Source organism: Lethenteron reissneri, unplaced genomic scaffold (genome assembly GCF_015708825.2).
Source record: "Lethenteron reissneri isolate LAM-NWPU_2019-01 unplaced genomic scaffold, ASM1570882v1 scaffold_1640, whole genome shotgun sequence".
Taxonomy (NCBI): Eukaryota; Metazoa; Chordata; class Hyperoartia; order Petromyzontiformes; family Petromyzontidae; genus Lethenteron; species Lethenteron reissneri.
Genome location: NW_026891378.1, coordinates 2,928,407 through 2,953,202, shown reverse-complemented (window position 1 = coordinate 2,953,202; position 24,796 = coordinate 2,928,407). Strand labels below are relative to the sequence as shown.

The following is a 24,796-nucleotide window of genomic DNA, read 5'->3' as shown; positions in this document are numbered from 1 at the left end:
TCAGAACTGTGTATAGGTCCCGCCAGGTACGGAGGCTGTACCTCCTGAGGCTACGGGTGAGGGAACCGTATATCCCTCAGTGTGTGTTGGGACTGTGTCAGAAGAAAGACAGTAAACCAGTGTGTGCCTTAAAGGAGTTTATTCATCTGTTATTTACAACACTACACATGCAATATTAAAATATTCTCAAAATGCCCCCCCCCCCCCCCCCAATATATTGCTATTAAATAGATTTCTGTTTATATGATTCTAGTTATGCTTGTACTTTATTAATCCCTAATGTCTGCCATTACATACAATGAAACAAGAAAAGGTAAAAAGGAAAAAAACAGCAATGTCATACAATACACTATTAGACATTGTAAACAATTAATAAAAAGTCCATCCTATGTGTTAGTGATTTTTTTTTATATTTTAGGCAGGAAATTTGTTTTCAAATTTAGATTTTTTTTCTGAGGGGGTGACCCCCAGACCCCCTGGAAGATTTGGTCCCCCCCAATGTTGACTCCATGGCTACGGCCTTGAGGCAGCATGAACCCGGGATACACGAATCTGCAGTGAAGTCGTTTGCAGCCTCAAGGATTCCCAGCACCCAGCAGGGGGTGTCTTGTTTTGCACTGACAACTGCGCTCTAGAAGTTTGCACTCAAAAAGACGGTGTTTGTACTTGGCCGGCACCTCCGACCGCACGTTGAACAGCTTGGCGCAGCTGCAGTCTGAGGTCTCGGAGCCGCCGGACCGGCAGTCGTCGATGGTCTCCTCCCGGAGTCCCGTGATCACGGTGTAATGCGTGCATTTGTCGTTTTTGTCATCATAAAGTACTGCACTGTTTGGTTCTTACGGTTTGAAAGGTGCTGACGTGTGAGCGCTAGGGGTGGTTGGTCAAAGTCCATCTCAACTTACATGACAACTCATCTCATCTCATCTTCATACACCTCATCTCACCTCAATTCACCTCATCTCAATTCACGTCATCTTATCTCAACATATTTCATGCTAACTCACCTCTCATACATCGCCCTAAACTCACCACACCATCCTACTAACCCACCATCTCACGCACCCATCGATTTACTCACCGACCATATCACTCATTCATGCACCATCTCACACACATTGTGTCATTTTACACTCACCCACTCACTGATTTAATTACTCACCATCTCACGCACCCACTTACTCACTCTCATTTGGCTAAAACAAAATAACCTCGTGTAGTTGCCCATACACCATTTAATAAAAAGCCACATTGTAACAAAGCGTTCATTCCTGCATTGACCACAAACCACCAACACCTGAAACCACCTTTTTAAAATATAAACCACAACCTTGAGAAATCACCCTAATACAGGTCGATCCATTGAGAGATACCCCACTGATTTGCGAATGAACTCCGTCTTATTCTTCCCAGCTGACTAAATATGATTGCAGAGATGGCTACGTAATTTCGTAGCTGTGGGAGATGACAAGACTGTAGAGGTATTCACAAATATCCCCGTACAGCCTTAGCACACTTCTGCTGAGCCAAGTGCTGTTAGTGAGTAGCACCTATGAAGGCCGGCACGGCACACGAGGAGTGGGGGTGGGTGGGCAGTACCACGCGCGGCCGCCTTTGTCTCCCTTTAACATCACCACGTAGAAGGGAAATAATAAAATAATACATTTCTCACGACGTTTCTTGCTGTAGTTTTCACACCTGATGACGATTGCTTGTGTTGCAAACGATACGTCGTGAAAATGTTATTGTTTTATTATTTCTCTTTAAATCGAAATTTACACCTCCTTATCTTCCCCATTCTCTGCTGTGTGAGAGCATATTCCAGGGTTATTGTTAAGCGAGTTGATGAATCGTGGGTTAAGTTTGTCTCCTTTGGGCAGGAGAAGTGATAGATGTGTCGAGGTACAGCACCATCGGCTGTGCCACTTAAATTAACGACAAATCGGCATTCCTGTCTGTAACGTGGCATTGTATCCTCGTCAAAAGCCTTTTGAAACTCTTGACCACGATTTTCTACTCACAAGACAGACTGTACGATAAAATGATCTCAGAAATGCATCTCGCTATGGTGATGCTGCGTATACATCAACTACTAATCTAACACTTAACAGACTAAACACCATTCATCATTCTGATCTTGGATTTTTTTTGGATGTATCATACAGCACCCACAAATGTGACCTCGACTTCAAATACCATCTCACATCACTTGATGCTAAACGAAATCTACATTGGGCACTGTTCATCCATAAAACCCTTATTGCCAAATCTGTGCTTTATCTAAATCATAAACCCCACTGTCAAACCAAAGAAACCGAAGACGTACATCTATTTGCCTGTTAACTATCCCAACAATGAGAATTGGAATGGGTGACAAGGCCTTTGCCATTGCGGCACCAACGTTTTGGAACAACCTTGTTTCTTCCCTTAACATCATAAATCTTCCTTCTATAAATGTCTGAAGCAGAAGATTCATGCTGTACACAGCCTCATTTGCAAATGTGATTGGAACTTTGATCCATACCCACGTATCAATAGTTCGATATTCGTGTGCAGTTGTATCCCGGGACTGCCGTGTTGTCTTGGTGTGATCTGGGACTGTTGTTGTGTTCCTGCCTTGCCCATGCTTGCATTTAGTGTTGAAAAATCGGTAGGAAGTAATATACGATTGCAAATTGTAGTTATATACTATTTCAGAATGCTTGTCTGAAGCAAAACTGGCTGCAGCTAAACCTGAGCAAGACAGAGTACATGATAGTTGGCTCAGAGCAGCGTCTGTGAGCGTGGCAGGGCCACATCGATCCTCCACTGATTAGGAGAGCTCGCCCTCCCCTTGTGTCCAAAGTAGGCAACCTCGGTGTGCCGTTTGATCAGAGCTTGACCGTGCGCTTGCAGCTCATAGCTACGGTCAGAGTAGATCTCTACCACCTACAAATACTCCGAAGGTTGGGCTCGATCTTCTCTACCCCAGACCTGTAATCATTAGTTCATGCGTTTGTCTCAACACGCCTGGATTATCTATGCAGAGCTTCCACTTGGATTAGTGCAAAGGCTCCAGTTAGTGCAGAATGCAGCTGCCCAGATGATCCGTCGGGTTAGCCGCTTTGAACACATTATGCCCTGCGCAGCTTGCAGCGGCTACAGGTCCACTTTTAAGACGACAAACCCAGGAACCGTGGGGGGGGGGGGGGGGTGCGGGAGGAGTGGGCTGTTGGGAGTTGTTTGTGGGAATCGTCGTTACGTCGCGTTGGACACCGTGACGGGTGGCCCTGGGTAGACGAGATCGTCCCCCAACACGTGGACACGACTGTGAGTTGGAGGTACAGACGCTGTCTTCACCCTTGCAGTATTGGGAGTTTGTTCAGGGCGCTGTTTTGTTTTCGGTTTCGTCTGTAAAACGGCGGTGGTTGTTGTTTGTTTTTTTCCGCTAATTTATCTTCGCTTCGTTATTGTTCCCTGTGCTTACGTTGTCGTTTTTGTTATTTTGGAGATTCCCCCCCAGCCCCAGGTCACTCTTGCAAATGAGACTCCTGTACTGGTCTCTCGAGTTCTACACCCGGTTACAGACGATACACTTGAACTCACTCACTCAATCATTTACCACTCACCTACCCTCTCACTCACTCACTTAACCACTGACCCACTCAGCCACTCACTCACCCACCATCTCAATCACCCATGCACTCAATCGATCACTCACTAATCTACTCACTCATGCACTCAACAATTTACCCAATCACATACTCTCTCACTTACTCAAACACGCCACCGATCCACTGACCCATTCACTCACTCACTCACCCACAAACCATCTCCCACGTCTACCCACCTACTCACTCACCCACCATCTCACCCAATCAACCATGCCTTCACTCAATCATTCAATCACCCATAATCTCTGTTACTTATCTACTTACTCACCCAAGCACTCGCTCCCCATGCCACTCACTCTTACAAATTAGACTCCTATCCTGGTGTCTTGAGTTATCGCCCCGGTTAAACACAACAAACGAAAATAACAGCCCGAGCTACAAATACGTTACAGAGACGTTACCATGATGATGGTGATAGTGGTGGTAATAATGGTGAAATGGTGATGATGGTAGTGGTGTTGATCATGGTAGTAATGATGGTAGTGATGGTGGTGATGATGACGGTGGTGATGGTTGTGATGATTATAGTAAGAATGGTGATAATCGTGGTGGTGATGTGGGCAGTGATACTCAATGATGATAATGATGGTGGTGATCATGATGGTGGTGGTGATGACAGTGGTGGTAATAATGATGGTGCTGAGGAAGATGGTGGTAATGGTCGTGATGGTGATGGTGGTTTTCACGGTGAGGATGATAGTGATGATAATGGTGATGATGGTCGTGATGGTGGATGTGATAATGGTGATGATTATGGCCGTTTTTGTGGTGTTGATGATCGTAATGATGGTGATGATTGTGATTATTGTGATGGTGGTTGGAAGAATGGTGATGGTGATGTGGGTGCTGATAGTGATGATGATAATGATGGTGGTGATCATGGTGGTGGCAATGATGATGGTGGTGATAATGGTCGTGGTGTTAGTCGTGGTATTGATGGTGATGAGCTTGATGGTGGTCGTGATGATGCTGATGGTAAATTTGACGGTGGTGATGACAGTGATTGTGATGGTAATTTTGACGGTGGTGATGACAGTGATTGTGATGATGGTGGTGATGATATTAATAGTGGTGATGATGGTTATGGTGATGATGGTCATAATGATGGTGATGTTGATAGTGGTGATGATAGGTAATGATTATGATGATGGTAATGGACGTCATAATGGTGATAATTATTGTGGTGTTGATGGTGGGTTGATGGTGGTGATGGTGTTGTTCGTGGTAGTGGTGATGATGGGGATAATGATGTTGATGATGATGTTGCTGATTATAGTGATGATGATGGGGTGATGGTTATGATGATAGTAATGATGGTGGTGATGATGTTGGTGATTGTGATTATGATGGTTTTGGTGGTGTTGATAGTAATGATGATGGCGATGATGATGTTGGTGATGCTGTTGGTAATGATGGTGATGATGATTATGATGCTGGTGGTATTGATGGTGATGATGACAGTCATGATAATAGGGTGATGATGATGATGTTGGTGATGGTGGTGAATCGCAGGGATGAGGAGGCGTGGTGACGCGAGCGCGCACTGCAGCTGAAGGAGCGGCCACACGAACCTGCGATTTTTACTGCACCAGCGACATCGTTCATGCACGCCAACCTGACCCTCACCCTCCCCCCTCACTTTACCCTTCCACGCTCACCTCACCCTCTTCTCACCATCCCCCCTCTCTTTTTCTTGGGTTTCTGTCTCGGTTTCTTGGATTTCTATCTCTCCGCAACCTCAGCATGCACGACTCAGATCCACGATCTTCAATCGATCATTGCAATACACCACCCACATCCCAGGGTAGAGAGGCTGCAAGAATCTCTGCCGAACCTTGTGGATCACCTCCATGGAGTCGGCGCGGTAAAACGCCAGGAGCCCCCCCTCCCAGTGCAGGTGAAGCCCGATTCTGCGGAGGAAGGGGGCCCCCCTAACTGACAGTGCAGTCTTCACTCCACCATGAAACACTGAGAAGCTGTCGTCATATTTCTCTAAACACCAGGACGTGTCGCTCCCTCCCAGCAGCTGTGCAACACCACCCCCTTTCCGTGGGATAGTCCCGTACGTGACTCCAACCCGCCACGACTCCGCGTCCCCCACGTCCACCTCCCAGTAGTGGTGGCCCGACGAGAAGCTCTCACAGCACAGGGCTTGTGCACAGCAATCAAACCGGTGTGGGTGATCGGGGCGATCCTGGAAGTCACTGGTCCGCGTCACTGTCCTGAGATCCGAGGAGATCTGGAGTTGGTCATAAGCTGAGATTGTGTCCAGAGTCGGTGAGCGTCCGTCTGTGATGACAGCGATGACAACATCACTACAAACAACCGTCATCATCCATCATCAACATCACCAACCATCTTCACCATCAACAATAACATCACCATCGCCAACCATTCTCGCCATCAATATCAATAACAACAACATATACATCACCATCACCACCACTATGAACATCAACATCATCACTATTAACAACATCACAACCATCATCACCACCACTAGCACCATCACAAATAATCACCACCATCACGACCATCATCTGGACCATCACCACTATCCCCATCACCACCATCTCTAACATCTTCATCACCAACCCAAAAAACATCATTATAACCACCATAACCAATATCATTACTACTGTGCCGTCAGCAAAACCATCACAACCATCACCATCATTACCATCACCACGACCATCACTGCCATCACCACGACCAACACCATCACTCACCAATATCATCACCATTCCCATCACTCACGTCACCAACATCAAGATAATTACCAACAGCAACAACAACTGCCATTTGCTACTAAGTGGCAGTGACGTCACCACAGCACTTGTGCCAGGCTACGTGCACGTTGAGGCCACGTGAAGTGTAGAACGCCCACTGGCAGGAGGTCATGGGGTAGTCCCAGGTGCCATTGGTCGACTGAGATGACTGGCCGATGCACCACTGTCATTGCCACCATCCTCATCATGATCACTATCACCATCATTATGACCATTACCAGCATCAGCAACTCATTTGAGGTTGAAACTGCCTAGCAGAGGCCGAGGACTGGATCAGATAAAACCTGCCACTGATGTTAGCCATGGCGGGTAATCAAACCCAGGTAACTGGGTTCGTAGTGCAGTGTGCTAACCACTATGCCACCACTCCCCCCACGCACAAATGCACAGACACATTCACAGGCACACACTCCACTTCAACATAACAATTACCCCTGACTCGTAATGCTGATTATTTACACAAGAACGCCACACTGAGTCTCGTGGCTGTGTTCAGTAGGGTCCTGAAATGGGCTGTGAACAAAGACTAAGATCCCCTGTGTAGCCTCAACAGATCATTGGGGCAAGTGCTGTTAGCGAGCATCTATGATGACCAGCAGGGCACATGAGGAGGTGGGTGGCCAGCACCACGCCCGACCACCTTTGTCTCTCTAGTGGCGATTTTCTTCACATCGCATCAAGTTCCATGATGTGAACAAAGATACATATTCCCGTTGTTGCCTTAACAGACTGTCGGGGCAAATCAGCACCTTTGAAAGCTGGCACGACACATAAGGGGCTGGGTTTGCCAGGACTACCCCTGGTCACCTTTGTCTCCCTAGTGGTGATGTTTACACAACTCCAGGTAATTATTTTAGGCTGAATCGACCTCGTGCACACACACACGGTGATCATTTATTGTGAAGATGGCCCCATCACCCATGTTTCACACTGAAGAACTCACACAGAAATTTGGTCACAGTTTCCTCGGTGCGTTTAAGCGAGGCAATGTCCTCTTGGCTGGGAGCTGAGGGTGGAGCTGCTGTAGCCCACCATGTCCTGTGAAAGCAGATCAGACACGGCCACTTTCACACATAGATTAACATCACTCACAGGATCATCACAGCTCCATCACATAGACACATCACACAAAGCATCACGACTCACATCACAATCATTCACAGCATCACAACATACAGCATGATCACCCCCAGCATCATCACAATCAGCACCACCACTCCCAGCATCATCACACACACAGCATCCCGACACACAGCCAGTGTCTCACTGCCCACGCCTCGCACTCAGTCCCATGTTGTCGTGTGTCGAGACGTGCGTGAAAGTCGTCTGTACCTGCGCGTCTCCTCCAGGTGCCCCTGTGGGAGAGAGATGTGCATTACTGTGACTCTGCCTCCATTCCCATGGGATCAGTGGATTTCCCACTGCAACACCGCGGGTGGAATATACACCATAAAGTCTTGGCTTATGACCTCATGAGCACCAATACTGAGTTACAATGCAAGGACCGGGCAGAAGCTCAGGCTGTGCGTGACAAAGCGCAGTCGATGTGAAAACCTCATTCAGGAGCCTCAACTCTGACGCTGCCGAGGGCTCTGTACAAATAGCGACACCGGAGACTCATCGCTCACCTGCAGGAAGGCGAGCGAGTCCCTCTCCTGCACTAGGCCCTCCAGACGAGTGGCTGCTGCCTGGAGCTCGCCGATCTCGTGCTGGAAGTGAGCGATGTTCTTCTCGATCTGGGTCAGCAGCTCGCGCTCCTTCATGGACGCACGAGCCAGAGCCGCCTTCTCGTCCTCGTCCAGAGCTGCTCTCATGCGGGCGAACTCGCCATTGATTCGCTGCCTCACCCCGGTCATCGATCCCTGACAGGGCGTGTGATTTGGTTTTATTAAATAATTAACAAAGGAGTTAATCTCGCAATGGTTGATCTAAGTCTTAGGGAGGTGGCGTTTACACCTCTCTTTCCTGAATCATAAATGGAAAGCGTATGTGGCCACACAACGCAAACTATGGGCAATAAAGTAAACCTATAGCGACCCATAGATAAACCTCGCGATCCATAGAGATACATAAATACTCAGATATAGAGACCCATAGAGAAACAGAGACACATGAAGACAAATATAGATGCATATCGACCCATTTGAGTCAATTTAGGGCAGTGTGACTGGTCAGACAACCCAAACTATGGACTGTATACTAAACCCAAGGAGACACTCAGAGATACATAGAGACCCATCGAGACCCATAGAGATGCATTAACGTAAATCCACAGTATTGCCACTGTGGCCATGCAACCCACACAATGGGAGACGTTTTGACCTGTAACCCCGGTGACCTGATGGAGGATGAACCCCTCCTGTGCATCACAGCCTCGGTAGCCAATGAACAATACAATTGTCATCTATCATAACCCTGCAAATTACACAGGACTCAATCGCAAATATTACATCACAAATCTGAGAAAAATAAGGAATTTAAATACTAATTAAATATGAACCCCATCTTTTCGGATAGTTGTGCAAGGTGTGTGTAATGCGAGCAGATTGAAAAAGCAAAAGGTCATAATTAAAGCTGCCTGTTCAGCAACGCTTCCAAGCTGTATTCCTACCACAAAACAAGCCCAGCTGGGACTAAACACGAGAGCTGGGTTTCGTGACTGGGCAGTGATAAAATCGGTGCACCGTTGAGAATGGACGTGCAACTTGGTGACCTTACCTCGAAGTGTCTCTGTGCTTTGTTGGATACTCTTTTTAATTCAAATTAACTTTTATGCTCACATAGCACATTTCAGTATACTGAATGGGAGTGTACTTTGTGAAAAGGTTACGTGAATATGCACATTGTACAAAGCACACTGCGTGCATTCAGTGTATTGCGTGGTTATGGCTTTACAGATATTTCTCGCTACTGATGTTAGTCATCGCTGGGAGATGATCTCAGGTGACTTGGGTTCATAGCACAATGCGATACATATTGTAAACATATATAATGTGAACCCTGCCACCAATGTACTGGATAACAGGTATGTGCCACCTCATCTGGCCAGAATAGACAGATATGTAACAGAAGATGAAGTGGCAGTTCACATGGGGATATTGGTCTCCCATCCTAAGAATGTGGAATTTTTACGACTGATCCAGTTCCTCATTGGAGATGACAACCACTTATTTGCTCGTCCTGGGTATTGAGGCACATTGACCGTTGTGTCTTTAGTCCCACGATGTGTTCAGAGCCAATGGAAGTCCACGTGAATGAATGGAGTTGTCCTCCATCACAACCCCTACTCAGGGTGGAGTCACGAGGTCACAGTCCGGCCCAGATGTGGTACCTGCACGTCCCTGCGAGCGGCCTCCATCCGCTTTATGGACTCCTTCGCCTTCCTCCTCTTCTCCTCCACCGCCAGCGTCTCCTCTCCCACTTGTTTCTGTGAGAGACGTCACCAGGGGAGACTCCACTCACTCTCTGAGCGCCCCCTCTCACCCCCACTCCACACAGACCCCTCCACAGTGACGGTCCCATCTCCAGGCTGCAGCGGCCCCTGTGCAGTGATGGATACTGGGTGAGCAAGCGCTGCAGGGAACCAATTTTACGAGGAGCTCAAACGCCTCCTGGATCATTTTGTGTTTAGTTGTCATTCCCCCACACCTCCGATGAGCACGGTTGCAACGTTTGGTGCGAAATAAGTTCTGCATACATATACTTGGCTTAGCACACGCAGGAGCCAAAGCCTGTGGAACCACCTGAGTCGTGGGCGGGGCTACCTGAGCAGTGGGTGGGGCTCTGAGTAGTGGGGGGGAAAGGCGCCGCAAGATGTTAATGTAACTTGCCTGGCGTACAGCAGTGACGTGGTTTTGATCCCGACCCTGACACCTGAATATTTGGAGTTTGTTCTCCCCATGGTTATGTAGTGACTTGTAGCGTCATTACTGTGTACACACACACACGCACATTTATGACGTCACCATCCGGCACAGAAGAATTCCCTCATCAAAACACTACACCATAGGGCCCACTGCATTTCCGACCAACACCACCTTGCCAGTGAACTGGAATACATACACCAGGCCCATAATATGAATGGATATTTGGACCGCATTATTCGCAAAGCTATTTCTCCAACCATGGAGAAACAACCCCCTGAGACGCCGACCAAAACCATCACATTACCATACATAGCAGGCGTCACCAAAAATATTTCCAAAATCTTAAACAAACACAAGATCCAGGTCCGATTCAATACAGTACACAAAATCCGTGATCTAATCCCATCTGTGAAGGATTTCATTCCTGACATGCAATATCCTGGAGTCTACAAACTAAGTTGCACTTGTGGTGATTGTTACATTGGGGAAACAAAACGACATATATCAGACCGTGTTCGCGAGCACAAGTCAGACCTGAAACATGGTAGAACTAACTCCACTGTGGCTGACCACTGCTATAATGCTGTAGGCTCTCATGATATTGTATTTTTCCGAGACCAAGGTACTTTGCAAACCGTCAGGCTACTATCTAAGGTTTCTTCATGAAGCCATCCAGATATATAAGCAGACAAAACTTCAACCGAGAAGATGGATACAAATTGAGCAATTACTGGAAGGACGTTATTAACCAGGTAAAAACTTAAATGCTTTATCGTGTTTCCTTCATATCCGCATCTCCTTTTGCTTTTGCGTTTGCCCTTTGATCCCTTCTAGCTGCTCTTCACTCGGCAGCCCTCCACTCCTCCTACCCCAAACTCCCCCCCTTCTGTCTCTCCTCCCTGCCCCCCCCCCCCCCACTTCAGCAGTTGTTTCTTGCTGTGGTTGTCCCACCTGATGACGGACGCTTGTGTTGCGCCTAAAATGTCGTGATTTAATTTATTCTTCTTTATACCTACGTGACTTTACTGAAAGAACCAAAAAGTATGGATCCCTGCAGTCACGAAAACTTCAAATCTCGATTACACACACACATGACGTCATCCCATCTGGAGGCAGGAATGACGTCAGGGCCGGTTCAGGGGATCTGGTGGCCGTGGGTGAGGGCCACGGGGGTTGCGTGAGGCCGTGACACTCGGAATGAACCCGGCTGGACACGTTACCATATCAAGGTGGGTCAGGGGGCCCCGGGGCCACCTTGGGGGCCACGTGGACAGCAGAGGAGCTTCTTAAGAGTTCTCGAAGGTGGGCGCGGTCGGGGTGTGGCCCGGACACGCCAAGGCGGATATAAGCGGATTCTTCACCGGGTTCAGGGCTGCTCGTGTCAAGAGAGAAGATGCATTGTGAAGACGCCTCGTGAAGAAGAGTCAAGCCTCCAGTCAGCGGACTAGCCAGTAGCCTTTCTGGCTGGGTCACGCTAGTTGTATCTGAGAGTCCGTGTTAGTGAGTGATGATGTGTGTTAGTTAGAATAGGTCGGTGGTCACCACCCCATGTTAAGTGTAAGTTGAGTTAATAAATAGTGTTGCCTCCCAAGACGTTGTGTGCACATATTTTGAGCCCATTACATATGGTGCCAGAAGTGGCAAAAGTTAAGGTGCAATGACCACACGCCATAGGCAACCTGCGAGGCACTTCTTGGGAGAGGAGGACGACGATGGAGCTCTCGTCCTGCCGACAGCCCCGGGGATGGCAGCCCCGGAGAGCACAGCCGACGTGACACCGGCGGTGGAGCAGCGCGGTGCGGTCCGACCAGCGAACCCGTCTCTGGCCGACGATCGCCGGAAGACAAGCGTCCGCCTAGCGGAGTTGCTGGGTGCCGCGGCAGAGCTGGTCGCCAAACTCGACGTCGGCTAGCCATCGACAGAGGAGCCGGGGCCGGGACCATGTGGCGATGCCGCTGCCACGGCTGTGGTCCGGTCACGTGAATTTCCCGCCATGCCAGCGGGCCACGCGGCAGCCATTTTGGTGGGAACACACGGCGAGGAGGCCGCCATTTTTGCTCACCCACCAGCCATGCAGCGGGACGTCCCTGCGCTGCATCGCCGACTCCCCTTCATGCGAGAGTTCACAGCGGCTGGCGAGGATTGGGAGGGGACTGACGAGGAAGCATTGAAGGCACTCCCACGTGTCTGGATGACGTGTTGGGGGATTTTTGCACCATTCCACCTACACGGCGCTCCACACTGGCGTTGGCCTTCAAGGAGATGGCCACCATTTACGACCTGCCGTTCACTGTCCGGAACAGGTTCGTGGAATGACGGCGGGAGGAATCCGAGTCGCTCCTCGCCTTCAGAAGTGCCCTCTTGTCGCTGGCTCAGGCCGCGTTCCCGAAACTTCAGCCAACAGGTGTCGACTCCCTGGTGATGGACCTGTTGTTGGGGCTGGCTAAGGAGCTGAACGTCGCCCTGCCCGCGTCCGAGGACGATGATCCGACATCCCTCGTGATCACGCGATGTATCCAGTCCCACCTCGGGTTGAAGAAGCGCTCAGGCCTCGTGGCTTGTGCTACACCGGAAGGTGGGACGTCCGAGGAGGACGAGTCCGCCCCTGTTTGCGCCACCGTGCGCGGCGCCGGGAGCCAGAGGCGTGCTGCCGAGCGCCAAGGGACGCACGACCGTCTTCCACATTTGCCTCCCTGATAGGGCTCCACTCGCAGCATCTGCTTTAACTGCGGGCGGCCGGGACACGTCGCTGTGGAGTGCCGGTCGCCATGTCGAGGACGCCCTGGGTAGTCGTCCTCGTCTCCTCACCTTTCTTCGGCTTCAAAGGGTCCCCAGGCGAGTCGCGGTGCACCACACATTCGGCCCTCGTTCCCACCTCACCCATTTTTCGATCGTGTTGATTCGTGTACGGTCGTTACTCCTTCGCGTCGGATCGTGCCGCGCGGGGGTTACGCCGCGTCGAGTGAGAATTGGGACTTCGGGCACGCACAGTGGTCGCAGTTATCCCGTCGAGTCGTGGCCACGGCCGTCGGGTCATCTACGGTCGTCGGTACCATTCAGGGAATTTATGTGCGGATCCTCACTGACTCCGGCGCCTCCGTCACCATTGTTTCAGAATTGATTTTTTATATATTGCCTCTCCACGCACTCATGGCGAAAGGGCAGAAATTTCATTGGGGCATGGAGGAGGAGGCCGCCTTCGTTGCTCTCCGGGACGGGTTGGTGCACGCCCCTCCCCTGCGGTACCCAGATTTCTCCCTACCCTTCATCCTAGACACCAATGCCAGCAATACAGTCATTGGTGCTGTGTTGTCGCAGATGGTTAACGGTGTCGAGAGGGTGGTGGCGTACGGGAGCAGGGTGCTCTCGCCGGCTGAGCAGCGTTATTGTGTAATGCAGAGGGAGCTGCTCGCAATTGTTTTTTTCGTGCAGCAGTACCGACCCTATTTAAATGGAAGGACGTTTGGGGTGCGCTCCAATCATGCCGCCTTACAATACGCGTTGCGTGTTGACCAGCCTTCGGGACAGTTGTCGCGCTGGTTGGAAATCCTTCAGGATTACTCCTTCCGGGTGTCGCATCATAGAGGGGCTCGGCACACTAACGCCAATGCGTTGTCGCGGCTTCTCTCTGACGTCCGTTGTGCCTGCTTGTTGGGTCCGCTTCGGTGCAAGTCTCCAGAGGTGCAGTCACCTGCTCCCATTGTTGCGGCAGCATCGATGCACTCCCCCAAGACCCCCGTCCCTTGTGATGCTGTCTTAGAGTTGTCCCACTCGGAGTGGGGGCGCCTCCAGAGCGAAGATGCTTCCCTCCTGAAATTGCACCGCCGGGTTGAGGTACCAGGGGATGTCGTGGGCCGGCGCAAGGTCGCTCCAGTGGTCCTCAAGGGGGGCTTGCTGATGTGTTTAGACGGCGGGCTGCAGCGTTATAACATCGTGGTGCCTACATGCCTCAGAAGCAGGCTTGTCGTCGCCATTCATGAATGGCTGATACATTTGGGATGGCACAAGACGCTCGCCGCCCTGAAACTCGATTATTTTTGGCTTGGCATGGCGGCGGACGTCGCTAATATTATCAAGGGTTGTGTGCAGTGTGCACGCCGGAAGCCGCCGCCTGTTAAATTCTGCCTGCCCTTGCAGTAGATTAAAGTGTCCCGCATTAATGAGCTGGTGGCTCTTGGTATATTGGGTCCTTTCCCCAGTACGGCCCAGGGGAACAAAAAATTGCTTGTGGGAGTTGAATATTTCTCGTGGTGGCCTGTTGCTTGGCCGCTCCCAAATTAGACGGCCGTCAGTATTGCCGAGGCGTTCCTGCAAGGGTACGTGCTAGACAAGGGCGCCCCAGAGCGCCTCTTTACTGATCAAGGGCAAAAAAATTCTGCCAGCCTGCTGAAGGAGGTCTGCAACCTTCTGGGCACAGAGAAGGTCCGCACCTCGCCCTACCACCCCCAAATAGATGGGATGGTGGAGAGGCTTAATCGGACCCTGGTTTCGATGTTGAATCACCAGGTCGATGAGTCACACAAAGATTGGGATCTACGCATCCCGGGGGTGCTCGCGGCCTACAGAATGGCTCCCCATGTTTCCACTGGCTACTCGCCCTTCTTCCTGTTGTACGGCCGGGAACCTAACCCCGCCATTGACATTCAGCTTAAAGTGAACCCTTCTAAGGCCAAGGTGGCCATGTCTGATCCCATGCGGTTCAACGTTCAGCACGTCTCGGAGGCGCGCGAGGCCTCTAGGGCACATTCAGCCGCTAGACAGCGGGCCAATGAACGCTTACAGGGTCGTTGGGTGTCGGGCAAGCAGTGGGCCTCTGGGGATGGGGCTTGGCTGCATCGCCCACAGGTGCCTGTCGGCACGTCCCCGAAGTTGTACAAACCCTGGTGGGGGCCGGTCGAGGTTGTGGAAGCCGACCGCCCTCAGTGCGTTAAAATACGGTTCGATCATCGGACTTGGTTCGTTCACCCGTCGCGGCTTAAACCGTTCGTTCCACCCCGCCGCATTCATTCATCCCCAATCCCCAAGGGCCACATGTCTGGTGCGCTGGGCGAGCAGGGGGATGCGCCGGTTGAGGTGCTCCCTCAGGGTGGGTCTGTGGTCCCGCCCTCAGGATCGGAGCTCGTGACCCCCTCCAAGCCATCTGGAGCTGCTCGTCCCGAAGGCCCGCTCCGAGCGGTGAGGCTGCCACCCAGTGGTCCTCCGCAAGCCCTGCCGCCCTTGCCGGAGGGGCCGCGGGCTCCTGCCTGTAAGGGAGTTGCCCCCTCGTCCTCTGGGGTGCTTCGGACCACATCACCTGGGGGTCCGGCCACAAGGATTCGCTCCCGTACTGCTCGCTTCAAATAACACTTTTACGCGTGCGTAGTGCTCTGCAGTTTTTTTATTTGTTGCAAGCGCGCATGTGTCTTTTTGTGGTTTCACCCACAGGGTTGCCGTTGGGGTTGCCCTGTACCTTTTTCGTGGAATGTGTTTATCATTCCCTGTTGCCATGTTCATGGTTCGTTGTGTGTTCTGTTATATTTGTACATATGTTCTGGCGGAATTTATTCCCTTCGGTTATTTGTTGTTATTGTTGGGGGCACATGGGTTTTTTTGGGGGGTAATTTGCGGGGGGTTGATGTAGTGACTTGTAGCATCACTAATGTGTACAGACACACACGCACATGTGTGACGTCACTATGCGGGGGAGCGTCACTACTACGCGGGTCTACACACACACACATGACATCCCGTCTGGAGGTGGGAATGACGTTAGGGCCGGTTCAGGGGATCTGGTGGCCGTGGGTGAGGGCCACGGGGGTTGTGTGAGGCCGTGGCACTCTGAGTGAACCCGGCTGGGCACGTTACCGGATCAAGAGGGGGGCCGGGGGCCCCGGGGCCACCTTGGGGGCCATGTGGACAGCAGAGGAGCTTCTCGAGAGTTCTCAAAGGTGGGCGTGGTCGGGGTGTGGTCCGGACATGCCGAGGCGGATATAAGCGGACTCCTAACCGGGTTCGGGGCTGCTCGTGCCAAGAGAGAAGATGCCTCATGAAAACGCCTCGTGAAGAGTCACGCCTCCAGTCAGCGGACTAGCCAGTAGCCCTGCTGGCTGGGTCACGCTAGTTGTATCCGAGAGTCTGTGTTAATGAGTGATGGTGTGTGTTAGTTAGAATAGGTCGGTGGTCACCACCCTATGTTAAGTGTACGTTGAGTTAATAAATAGTGTTGCCTCCCAAGAAGTTGTGTGCGCCTATATTGAGCCCATTACAGTTGCATGGATTTTTCTCCGGGTATTCCGGTTTTTCCCTCTACATTTAAAAACGTACGTTGGGAGTATTTGGCTGCAATGAATTTCGACTTGATAAGCCACTTCTTTGAGCTCAGTGAGCTTCACCTGGTAGAATAAAAAATAGTTTTAGTAAAATTTGACATGGCACAAGGAAGGGCTGCCATGTCTCTGTTGAGTGTCGGAGAAATTCGGTAGAGAGCATTTTGATGAAAATAAAATACGATCACGAAATACTTGGTCTGCCAAAATCACGCGACATTTCTGGAACGCCAAGTCCAGTGACCCAGTAGCTGCTGTAAAGTGCGGCGCTAAACTGGCACGGACCAGCATGAGGCTACCAAGCGGTGAGCACTACGGCTCACGCAGTCCCAGTCGTTTTACATTTAGTAAACATTTTAGGGAATGCTCCTCTCTACCACAAACGACATTTCTTTTACAAACAACTTCACGAATCACGGTATATGCACTCACGTCGTTTTTAGTAAACATTCTACACATTAAAGTCCTTCAGTTTTATAAAATATACTAAGAGCACATTTATAAATGTGTCATATAACAGGATTGATAATTGTGGTTGTATTATTTCTGTACTATGACAACCTCAGCATATTTTATGTTGAAACAAGTGTAATAAAAGGACTCGGACACTTCTTGCTGACTCCGTGTCCTTTATTTGGGGTTCGCGTTCTCCTTCCCACACGGCACTCCTCCTGAGACTCTCTCCCTGGCAGCCCCACATCTGCCTTCGCTCCCGTAGCCTTCCACGCTCCTGCAGCTCCGCTGCAGGCTCTTGGTACAGCCCTCTGGCTGCTCCCCCAGCAGCTCCATCGCTGCTCCCTGTTCCTCCGTGCGTGGCGATCTCGCCACCTCCCAATGTCAGCCCTTCGTGGCCTCTATGGCTATCTCGCCACTTCCTATCTCAGCCCTTCGTGGCCTCTGTGGCTATCTCGCCACTTCCTACCTCAATCCTCCACTCTCTCTTCCACCCCGCTGGCTGGCGCCGTCATGAGCCCCTCAGCCACCAGGCTGAGGCACGGCGACCACCCAACGTGTTCACCACCCTTCACTCCCCCGACTGACCCAGATAGCTTCCTGTCTCCCCGCTATAACTTCTCCCCCACGTCACCCTGACTCCTCCCTCTCGGATCGTCATATCCGCCCCGCCCATTTACGCCCGCATTACACTACCCTCCCCCGTAGAGAAAATCCCAGCCGTCCTCGGCTGAAACAGAACAAAATAATGCGGGCGAAGGCATCACAATCAGGAGTCCCCCAGACACAACGGAGATTATAACAACAACAACACAAGCAAGGAAAGGGAGGTATCAGGAACTGGAACAGAATACCGGCCTGTCCTCCGCACAACAACAACAAGAATAAGAATGGCACAATGAACAACAACGGCAACTGACACGCAAGAACGGCCAACGCGCACAATCCAGAAATGTGATGTTTTAGTGCGTGTCCATGTTGCAGTTCCATCCGCTCGGCTCAAGTCCAACGTCAAAGAGCAAGTGGTAGAGCAGGAATGACGAACGGCGCTCAATTGCTCCTTCAAGTCCTCATCCAGCTAGCACACCAGGTAACACCCAGTGCGACGGGAGCTGAAGAATCTGTGACGAGAAGGAGAATCCAATCCCCTGAGGCACAGCACAACAACGCACATCCGCATGTCGTACACGACAGCCACCCGGCCTCAGGGTAGTGGAGATGATGTAAATCCAGCCCGCTTAAAAAAACTCCCCATAAATACCCAAAATAACGCAATGGATGCCCCAGTATTTACATTTTAACAACAATATTATTTACACGTGACAACAACAACAACACAATTTCCTGCTTTTGCCCACCAGCAGTCCTCCCTTGAGGACCAGCACAGACATCGCACGTACACAGCATGTACCCACGGTCACTCTCAGCAACCCAACAAAACACCTAATCGCACACCCTCGCGTGGAGAGAGCCACGCTCCCCAGCGGTAACGTTTAACTCGCCCTAACCCCCACCGTGGTCGTCAACCCACAGCAACATCCACTGACCATACTCTCAGCTAGTGCAATTTCGGGGATGAGCAGCAACTCGGCCATGCTCCTCCCTTACTATCCCATCGGAGATGGACACACACCAGCCTCGTATAGTCCGATGCTTTATAGCCCAGGGAAGGTTCATCCCCCGGCAATGCCAGACCCCATGGACTCCCCCCACGGGGCAATGTTCTCTTATAGAGACAATAACACCCTAACCCAGATCCCGTGAGCCCCCGGCACACCAGGTTCAGTCTGCCACCGCACAACTGAACCATGACTCCCCGAGCCATATGAGCACATGGCCCATTAGTTTAAGACATACCACGGAGGTTTCGCCTCCGGGCTGTCAGGTCAGCCATCAGCCATAGGCCGATGTGACCACAACTCGTGCATCACCCAATCAACAATGGCAGGCATAACAGATGGAATATTTGCCCCACCCCGGTTTTTCCCGCGCGCTCAAAATTGGCGTCCCCCTTCGCCCAGCGCGTTCGCGCAATCTCTCGCGCGCACTCAAAATGGCGGCCCTTTCCGCAAAGCGCATCGTCGCCATACCCCGCGTGCGCGCAAAATGGCGGCCCAACGTGCGAACACGTGGCCAGTTTTCTACATTCGTGCACCCCAGCTTCCCTTAGCTGGGGGTCACAAAATGCATCCCCCGTCTTATTGTAACAACCCCAACAACGATAGACGCACAGCCCCAGCTTGCTGTGCGCAGCAGTCATATCGGGGAATTTTTAACCAATATTTTACCAACCACATTAGTTACACAACCCAACTCGCAAAGCAACTCGTGGCTGCATGCAATCAACCAATACACGACGCCACTTGGCGCCAATTTACGATCCCATTAGCATTAACATCTAAGCCACCCACAACGGCGTCATCGCGCCCCCCCCTTTTCAAAAAGCTCAATTACCCCTATAATATACACGCAATGTCGTGTGCACAACACCCATACAACCAAATTTTTGGGTCCCCCTCTATAATATACACGCAATCTCGTGTGCACAACACCCATACAACCAAATTTTTAGGGTCCCCCTCTATAATATACACGCAATCTCGTGTGCACAACAACCATACAACCAAATATTTGGGTCCCCCTCGAATTTGTTACCAATTTCCAACAAGTACGCACAATATAATAACAATCTCAATTCCAATAGTCAACCACTGCATCGCACCCCATAACCATACAGAACGGTAAAACAGCACATGCAATCAGCATATCGCGATCACACGCGTACATTTAAGCACAATAGCAAGCAGATCTGCAGGCAACCAACACACCATTAATCCTGTCGTAACTTTGCAGCAACAACACAATTATTCTCTCTCTTGCAACAATCGCATCGCACACAGCACCTCGCAGCACAATACACCAAAAAAATATATATATTTTTTCGAATTAAGCCCATCGCACAAGGTAACCCACAAATAATACAGCGCAAGATACCCGAAGCTCCCAAGTTAATAATTAACTTCACCATCAAGATAACAACTCCACGCAGCAGCGCACACACACAATTTGACACTCAGCAAATACAGCAGACTCTCCGTCCATTCTCAACACACGCACACACTTATATTGACACCAAGCAACAAGCAGATAGCGCGTTCATCGTTATTACACACATATACACACAGTCCGAACCGCGCTCCGCACAATCGAGTCATAAGAGAAACCCAACATAGCCCCCCCCGGCCCTCGAAAGATGAGTGAGGTGTGTGTTAAGGCCGGGTGCGTATCGTTATGACTCGCCCGGGGCTGCAGCAAGAAGAGGACGGCAGGGTGGCAACTTGAGACGCCTCGCAGAACTCGTTCGGCGACTTGACGGCTCCGTTGTCACGCACCCGAGCCAGGACGGGAAGCTCCCGCCCCAGCAGCTGCAGCATCGGCGTCTTCTCCTCGCAGCACCCCCTCGAAAACAGCAGCTCACAGCAGGCTGCTCACCCCGCGGCACCTCCAGATGGCAGCGCAAGGCTGCCTCTCCGCCGCGATGTTGAAGATGGCGGCGTCCTCCCGCCGCGGTGAAGACAAGATGGCGGCTTCCCGCCGTTTCTCCCCTGCCACGCCCAAGATGGCGTCTTCGTGCCACGTGGCAATGGCGCTGGCAGCGCAGGAAAGGCAGAGGCCTGCGGATCACCACCGGGCCTCCCCGACGTCGTCCTCGGCGTGGTGAACTCACACAGTTGCGCCAGCACGATTTTCAAGGTCCCCATCTGCATCGCCATCTGTCTCCATCGTAAGTTGGCGTCCTCCGGCACAGACAGGTCCACCGACGCGGCGACACCTTGCTCACCCGGACCCGTACTCGTTCCAGAACGGATCTCCTCTTCCATCGCAGGCAGGTCCACCGTCTGAGGAAGGTCGTCGTCGTCGGATGATGTAGCAGGAATATTCTTTTTTTTTCTTCTTTCTCTCAGTTGTTTTGAGATGCCGTTTCACTTCTGACTCCAGTGTAATAAAAGGACTCAGACACTTCTTGCTGACTCCGTGTCCTTTATTTGGGGTTCGCGTTCTCCTTCCCACACGGCACTCCTCCTGAGACTCTCTCCCTGGCAGCCCCACATCTGCCTTCGCTCCCGTAGCCTTCCACGCTCCTGCAGCTCTGCTGCAGGCTCTTGGTACAGCCCTCTGGCTGCTCCCCCAGCAGCTCCATCGCTGCTCTATGTTCCTCCGTGCGTGGCGATCTCGCCACCTCCCAATGTCAGCCCTTCGTGGCCTCTATGGCTATCTCGCCATTTCCTACCTCAGCCCTTCGTGGCCTCTGTGGCTATCTCGCCACTTCCTACCTCAGCCCTTCGTGGCCTCTGTGGCTATCTCGCCACTTCCTACCTCAATCCTCCACTCTCTCTTCCACCCCGCTGGCTGGCGCCGTCATGAGCCCCTCAGCCACCAGGCTGAGGCACGGCGACCACCCAACGTGTTCACCACCCTTCACTCCCCCGACTGACCCAGATAGCTTCCTGTCTCCCCGCTATAACTTCTCCCCCACGTCACCCTGACTCCTCCCTCTCAGATCGTCATATCCGCCCCGCCCATTTACGCCCGCATTACACAAGGTTAAAATGTGAAGAAACAATTAGCAGCTGAGAGAGGAATGATATTTTACTGGATATTATTCAGTTCGTACTGGGAAATTATGCCTTTATGCAGGAGGGGCTCCCGCTCACACACGCAGACCATCTCACCTCCCGAGTCTTGTGCTCGTCCTCCAGCATAGCCACATCGTGACCCTTGTGGTCTCCTGCGATGGTGCAGGTTGTACAGACCAAGCTCTTGTCCTGTCGGCAGAAAAACTCGAGCTCCTTTCTGTGCGTCTTGCACTTGCGGTCTTCAGGATTCGTGGCTGGAGCCACCAGAATGTGGTCCCTGAACTTCGGGTTCTCCTGATGAGGCTTTACATGAGTCACACAGTAGGAGGTATCACACCTGTAGCAGGTCTTGGAGGCAGCAGTCGTGCCATCGTTGCAGAAGTCACACAAGACCACGGTGGCCATTTTCTCAGCAGCACTGCGCTGCTCCACCAGGTTGGCGAGCGTGAAGTTCTTGTTCAGCTTGGGCCTCTGAGGGAAGGTCACTCGGCACTGTGGGCAGGAGAAGGACTTGGCCGCATCCCAGGCGACCTCCACGCACTCGAGGCAGAACGAGTGGCCGCAGCTGAGCGTGCAGGGGCAGCGGAAGGCGTCCAGACAGATGGGGCAGGTCAACTCTCCTTGGGCCTCGCTACCGCTGGGAGCTGCACTCGCCATGGCCCTGTGGCTCCACTTAGAGATGGGCGCTGGCTGTAGCTCAGGCAGTCGCTTGATGGAGCTCAGGCAGTCTCTAGCTATATCTCATGCAGTCTCTGGCTGCGTCTGAGACGCGAAACGAGGAACAAGCTACGTAAATAGGTGACAAGGAAATAGGAAAACTTTCAGTTTGATTTGCATATCACGAGATATGCCCTGGAATGTGTTGACGTGTGAGTGAGTATAGGGGTGGCTTAAACAATAAGACTCGGATTACCTTGTCTCAAATCCTTATCCTCACTCACCTCATCAGAACTCAACTCACCTAACCTCACCTCAACTCACCTCACATCAACTCACCTCACCTCAACTCACCTCAACTCACCTCACCAACTCAACTTACCTCACCGCAACTCACCTCAACTTATCTGAACTCACCGGATCTCAACTCACATCACCAAATCACATCACTTTAACTCGTCTCAACTAAACTCGTTGCTTTCTGCCGCTCTACTCCACGAGATTGTTGTTATCTTCGTCTTTCGGTTTCACTCTTTTAGTTTTAAGTTTAACACTTTAAACTTTAAACTACTTCATGAAAACAATTTGTTCCTGTCTCAAAGTCGCCTTCCAGTTGTCGAGCTGTGAGACACCGGTGGGAGTTGCCGTGTTTAACTCGGTCACGGGGCTGTGGCTCAGGGTCCAGTTTGTGGAGCCACAAACCACCGGGCGAGGCACCGTGACCCGCTCATGTGAGCGGGGGACAGGCACCCCAGGGGTAGTGTGGCCGTAACACATCAACTTTAACGCGTAAAAAAAAGACAAAATAGGACATTTTTTGCTAGACTCAAAAGTGTGAGAAGATAATTTTGATAGGTTTTACCCTTTCTGGCAATAAAACAGGAGTTATGTTCAGATGTTCAAACACCAAATAAGTTTGTGTGGTCAATGCAGACTTTATTCCTTGCAACAGGCATCAATTTTGTGTTTGAACATCTCAACACCTCATGGGACCTCCCTTGCCAGTATCAAAATATAAGAATAATAAGTTTTACTCTTCTGGCAATAAAACAGTTGTGTTAAAATGTTAAAACACCAAACAGAAACCTTAGCGAGGAATAATGTCTGCATTAACCACACACAGTGATTGTTGTGAATATGCAAACAAAACATGCTCTGATAATTATATAAGCATTGTATGTGAAACTGATTGGCCTACACCAGAGACGGCAGTCTTCTTGATGGCCTAGTCTCACCACCAGTGTTAGTAGACCAGAGAACAACGCCAAAAAACGAACAGTACAAAGACAATGCGCGGATCAGAGCATTTAGAGTTCGGGGTGAGCAGCTACATCATGGGATACCTTTTTGCCAGGATTAAAACATGAAAAATAAGAACAGGTTTTACCCTTTCTGGAAATTAAACAGGAGTTGTGTTCAGATGTTCAAACACCAATAGATACCTTTTGCAAGGAATTAATTGCTGCATTAACCACACACAGTACTTGTAGCGAACATGCAAACAAACATGGCTCTGTTAATATATGATGCATTGTCTTTGAAACGGATTGGCCTACTACAGATACAGCTTTCTTTAGGGCCTAGTCTCACCAGTCTCAGACCGGAGAACGCCAAAAGGCGAAATTGCAAAGGCAATGCACTATCAGGGCATTTATAGCTCTGGATGAGCAACCACAAAATGAGACCCGAATCGCTATTGCAGCCATGCTAATTGTGAGGGTCGCTCTTTTTTTACGTGGTAGAGAGATAAATGAGTTAGGATCCATTTTCTCTGCCGTGCAATTCCCTTAATAACTCTGTTATGAGGTACCATCGCGGGTTTTTCAACATTACTTTAACGGCGACAAAAAGGACAATAACTCGATCAGGAATACAGAGAAACTTAACAAAATTTGTAATTTATAAATTATACCTCGATTCGTGATGCACTATTGAAACACTTTGCTCAAGGACGCGAATCAACTGTGGAGGATAATCATTTATTGACAACCAAGTGTAACCAAATCTTTGAAACTCTCGGCAACAGTAACAGCGCACGTTTACATAACCCCGTAAGTCCACCGGCTTAACACGGCGACCCCACAGCGCGTCGACGATCACAGAACTTGCCGGCGACCGTTCGCACCACAACCCTGACGCGCGCTCCGCTCCCGGGTGACGAGACAACGCGGCAGAAGCCCACCAGCTTGGCGCGCAACATTCACTCACGAGGTCGCGTGCAGACTCATGGATTCCCCCCAGGACCCAACGGTAGTGCAGCAATCCCAGGATTCAAAGCAGCATCAACCTCAACCTTGGCTCGCACACACAACGGCGTCCTTTAATGGTTCCACGCAGCCGTAGCCTCGAGACTCTCAACATCGCTCTGAGCGCCTCCACTCAGCCGCCGTCTCGGTCACTGCCACGCCCGCACAGCAGCACCGCACACAGCTGCTCCAC

The 24,796-nt window shown here is 50.9% G+C and overlaps 1 protein-coding gene across 1 annotated transcript; it reads right to left on the bottom strand.

Annotated features, from left to right (window-relative positions):
• Positions 1-213: 213 nt before the first annotated feature.
• Positions 214-22,357, bottom strand: LOC133339122 (E3 ubiquitin/ISG15 ligase TRIM25-like). Its single transcript, XM_061547249.1, has 6 exons — positions 21,797-22,357; positions 9,771-9,866; positions 8,068-8,301; positions 7,772-7,794; positions 7,383-7,477; positions 214-5,939 (listed from the first exon to the last, which is right to left on the bottom strand). Exons 1-6 carry the CDS (start codon positions 22,355-22,357, stop codon positions 5,389-5,391), a joined length of 1,560 nt encoding a protein of 519 aa, XP_061403233.1. The 3' UTR covers positions 214-5,388.
• Positions 22,358-24,796: the final 2,439 nt, after the last annotated feature.

Bases quoted from the DNA above. Each gene is read 5' to 3' on its own strand.
- LOC133339122 (XM_061547249.1), bottom strand. From the start codon at position 22,357: ATGGCGAGTGCAGCTCCCAGCGGTAGCGAGGCCCAAGGAGAGTTGACC. The intron at 8,302-9,770 runs GTACCACATCTG...ACGCCCTGTCAG, and splicing joins CCGCTCGCAGGGACGTGCAG to GGATCGATGACCGGGGTGAG. The intron at 5,940-7,382 runs GTGAGTTCTTCA...CTGTCATCACAG, and splicing joins AACTGTGACCAAATTTCTGT to ACGGACGCTCACCGACTCTG.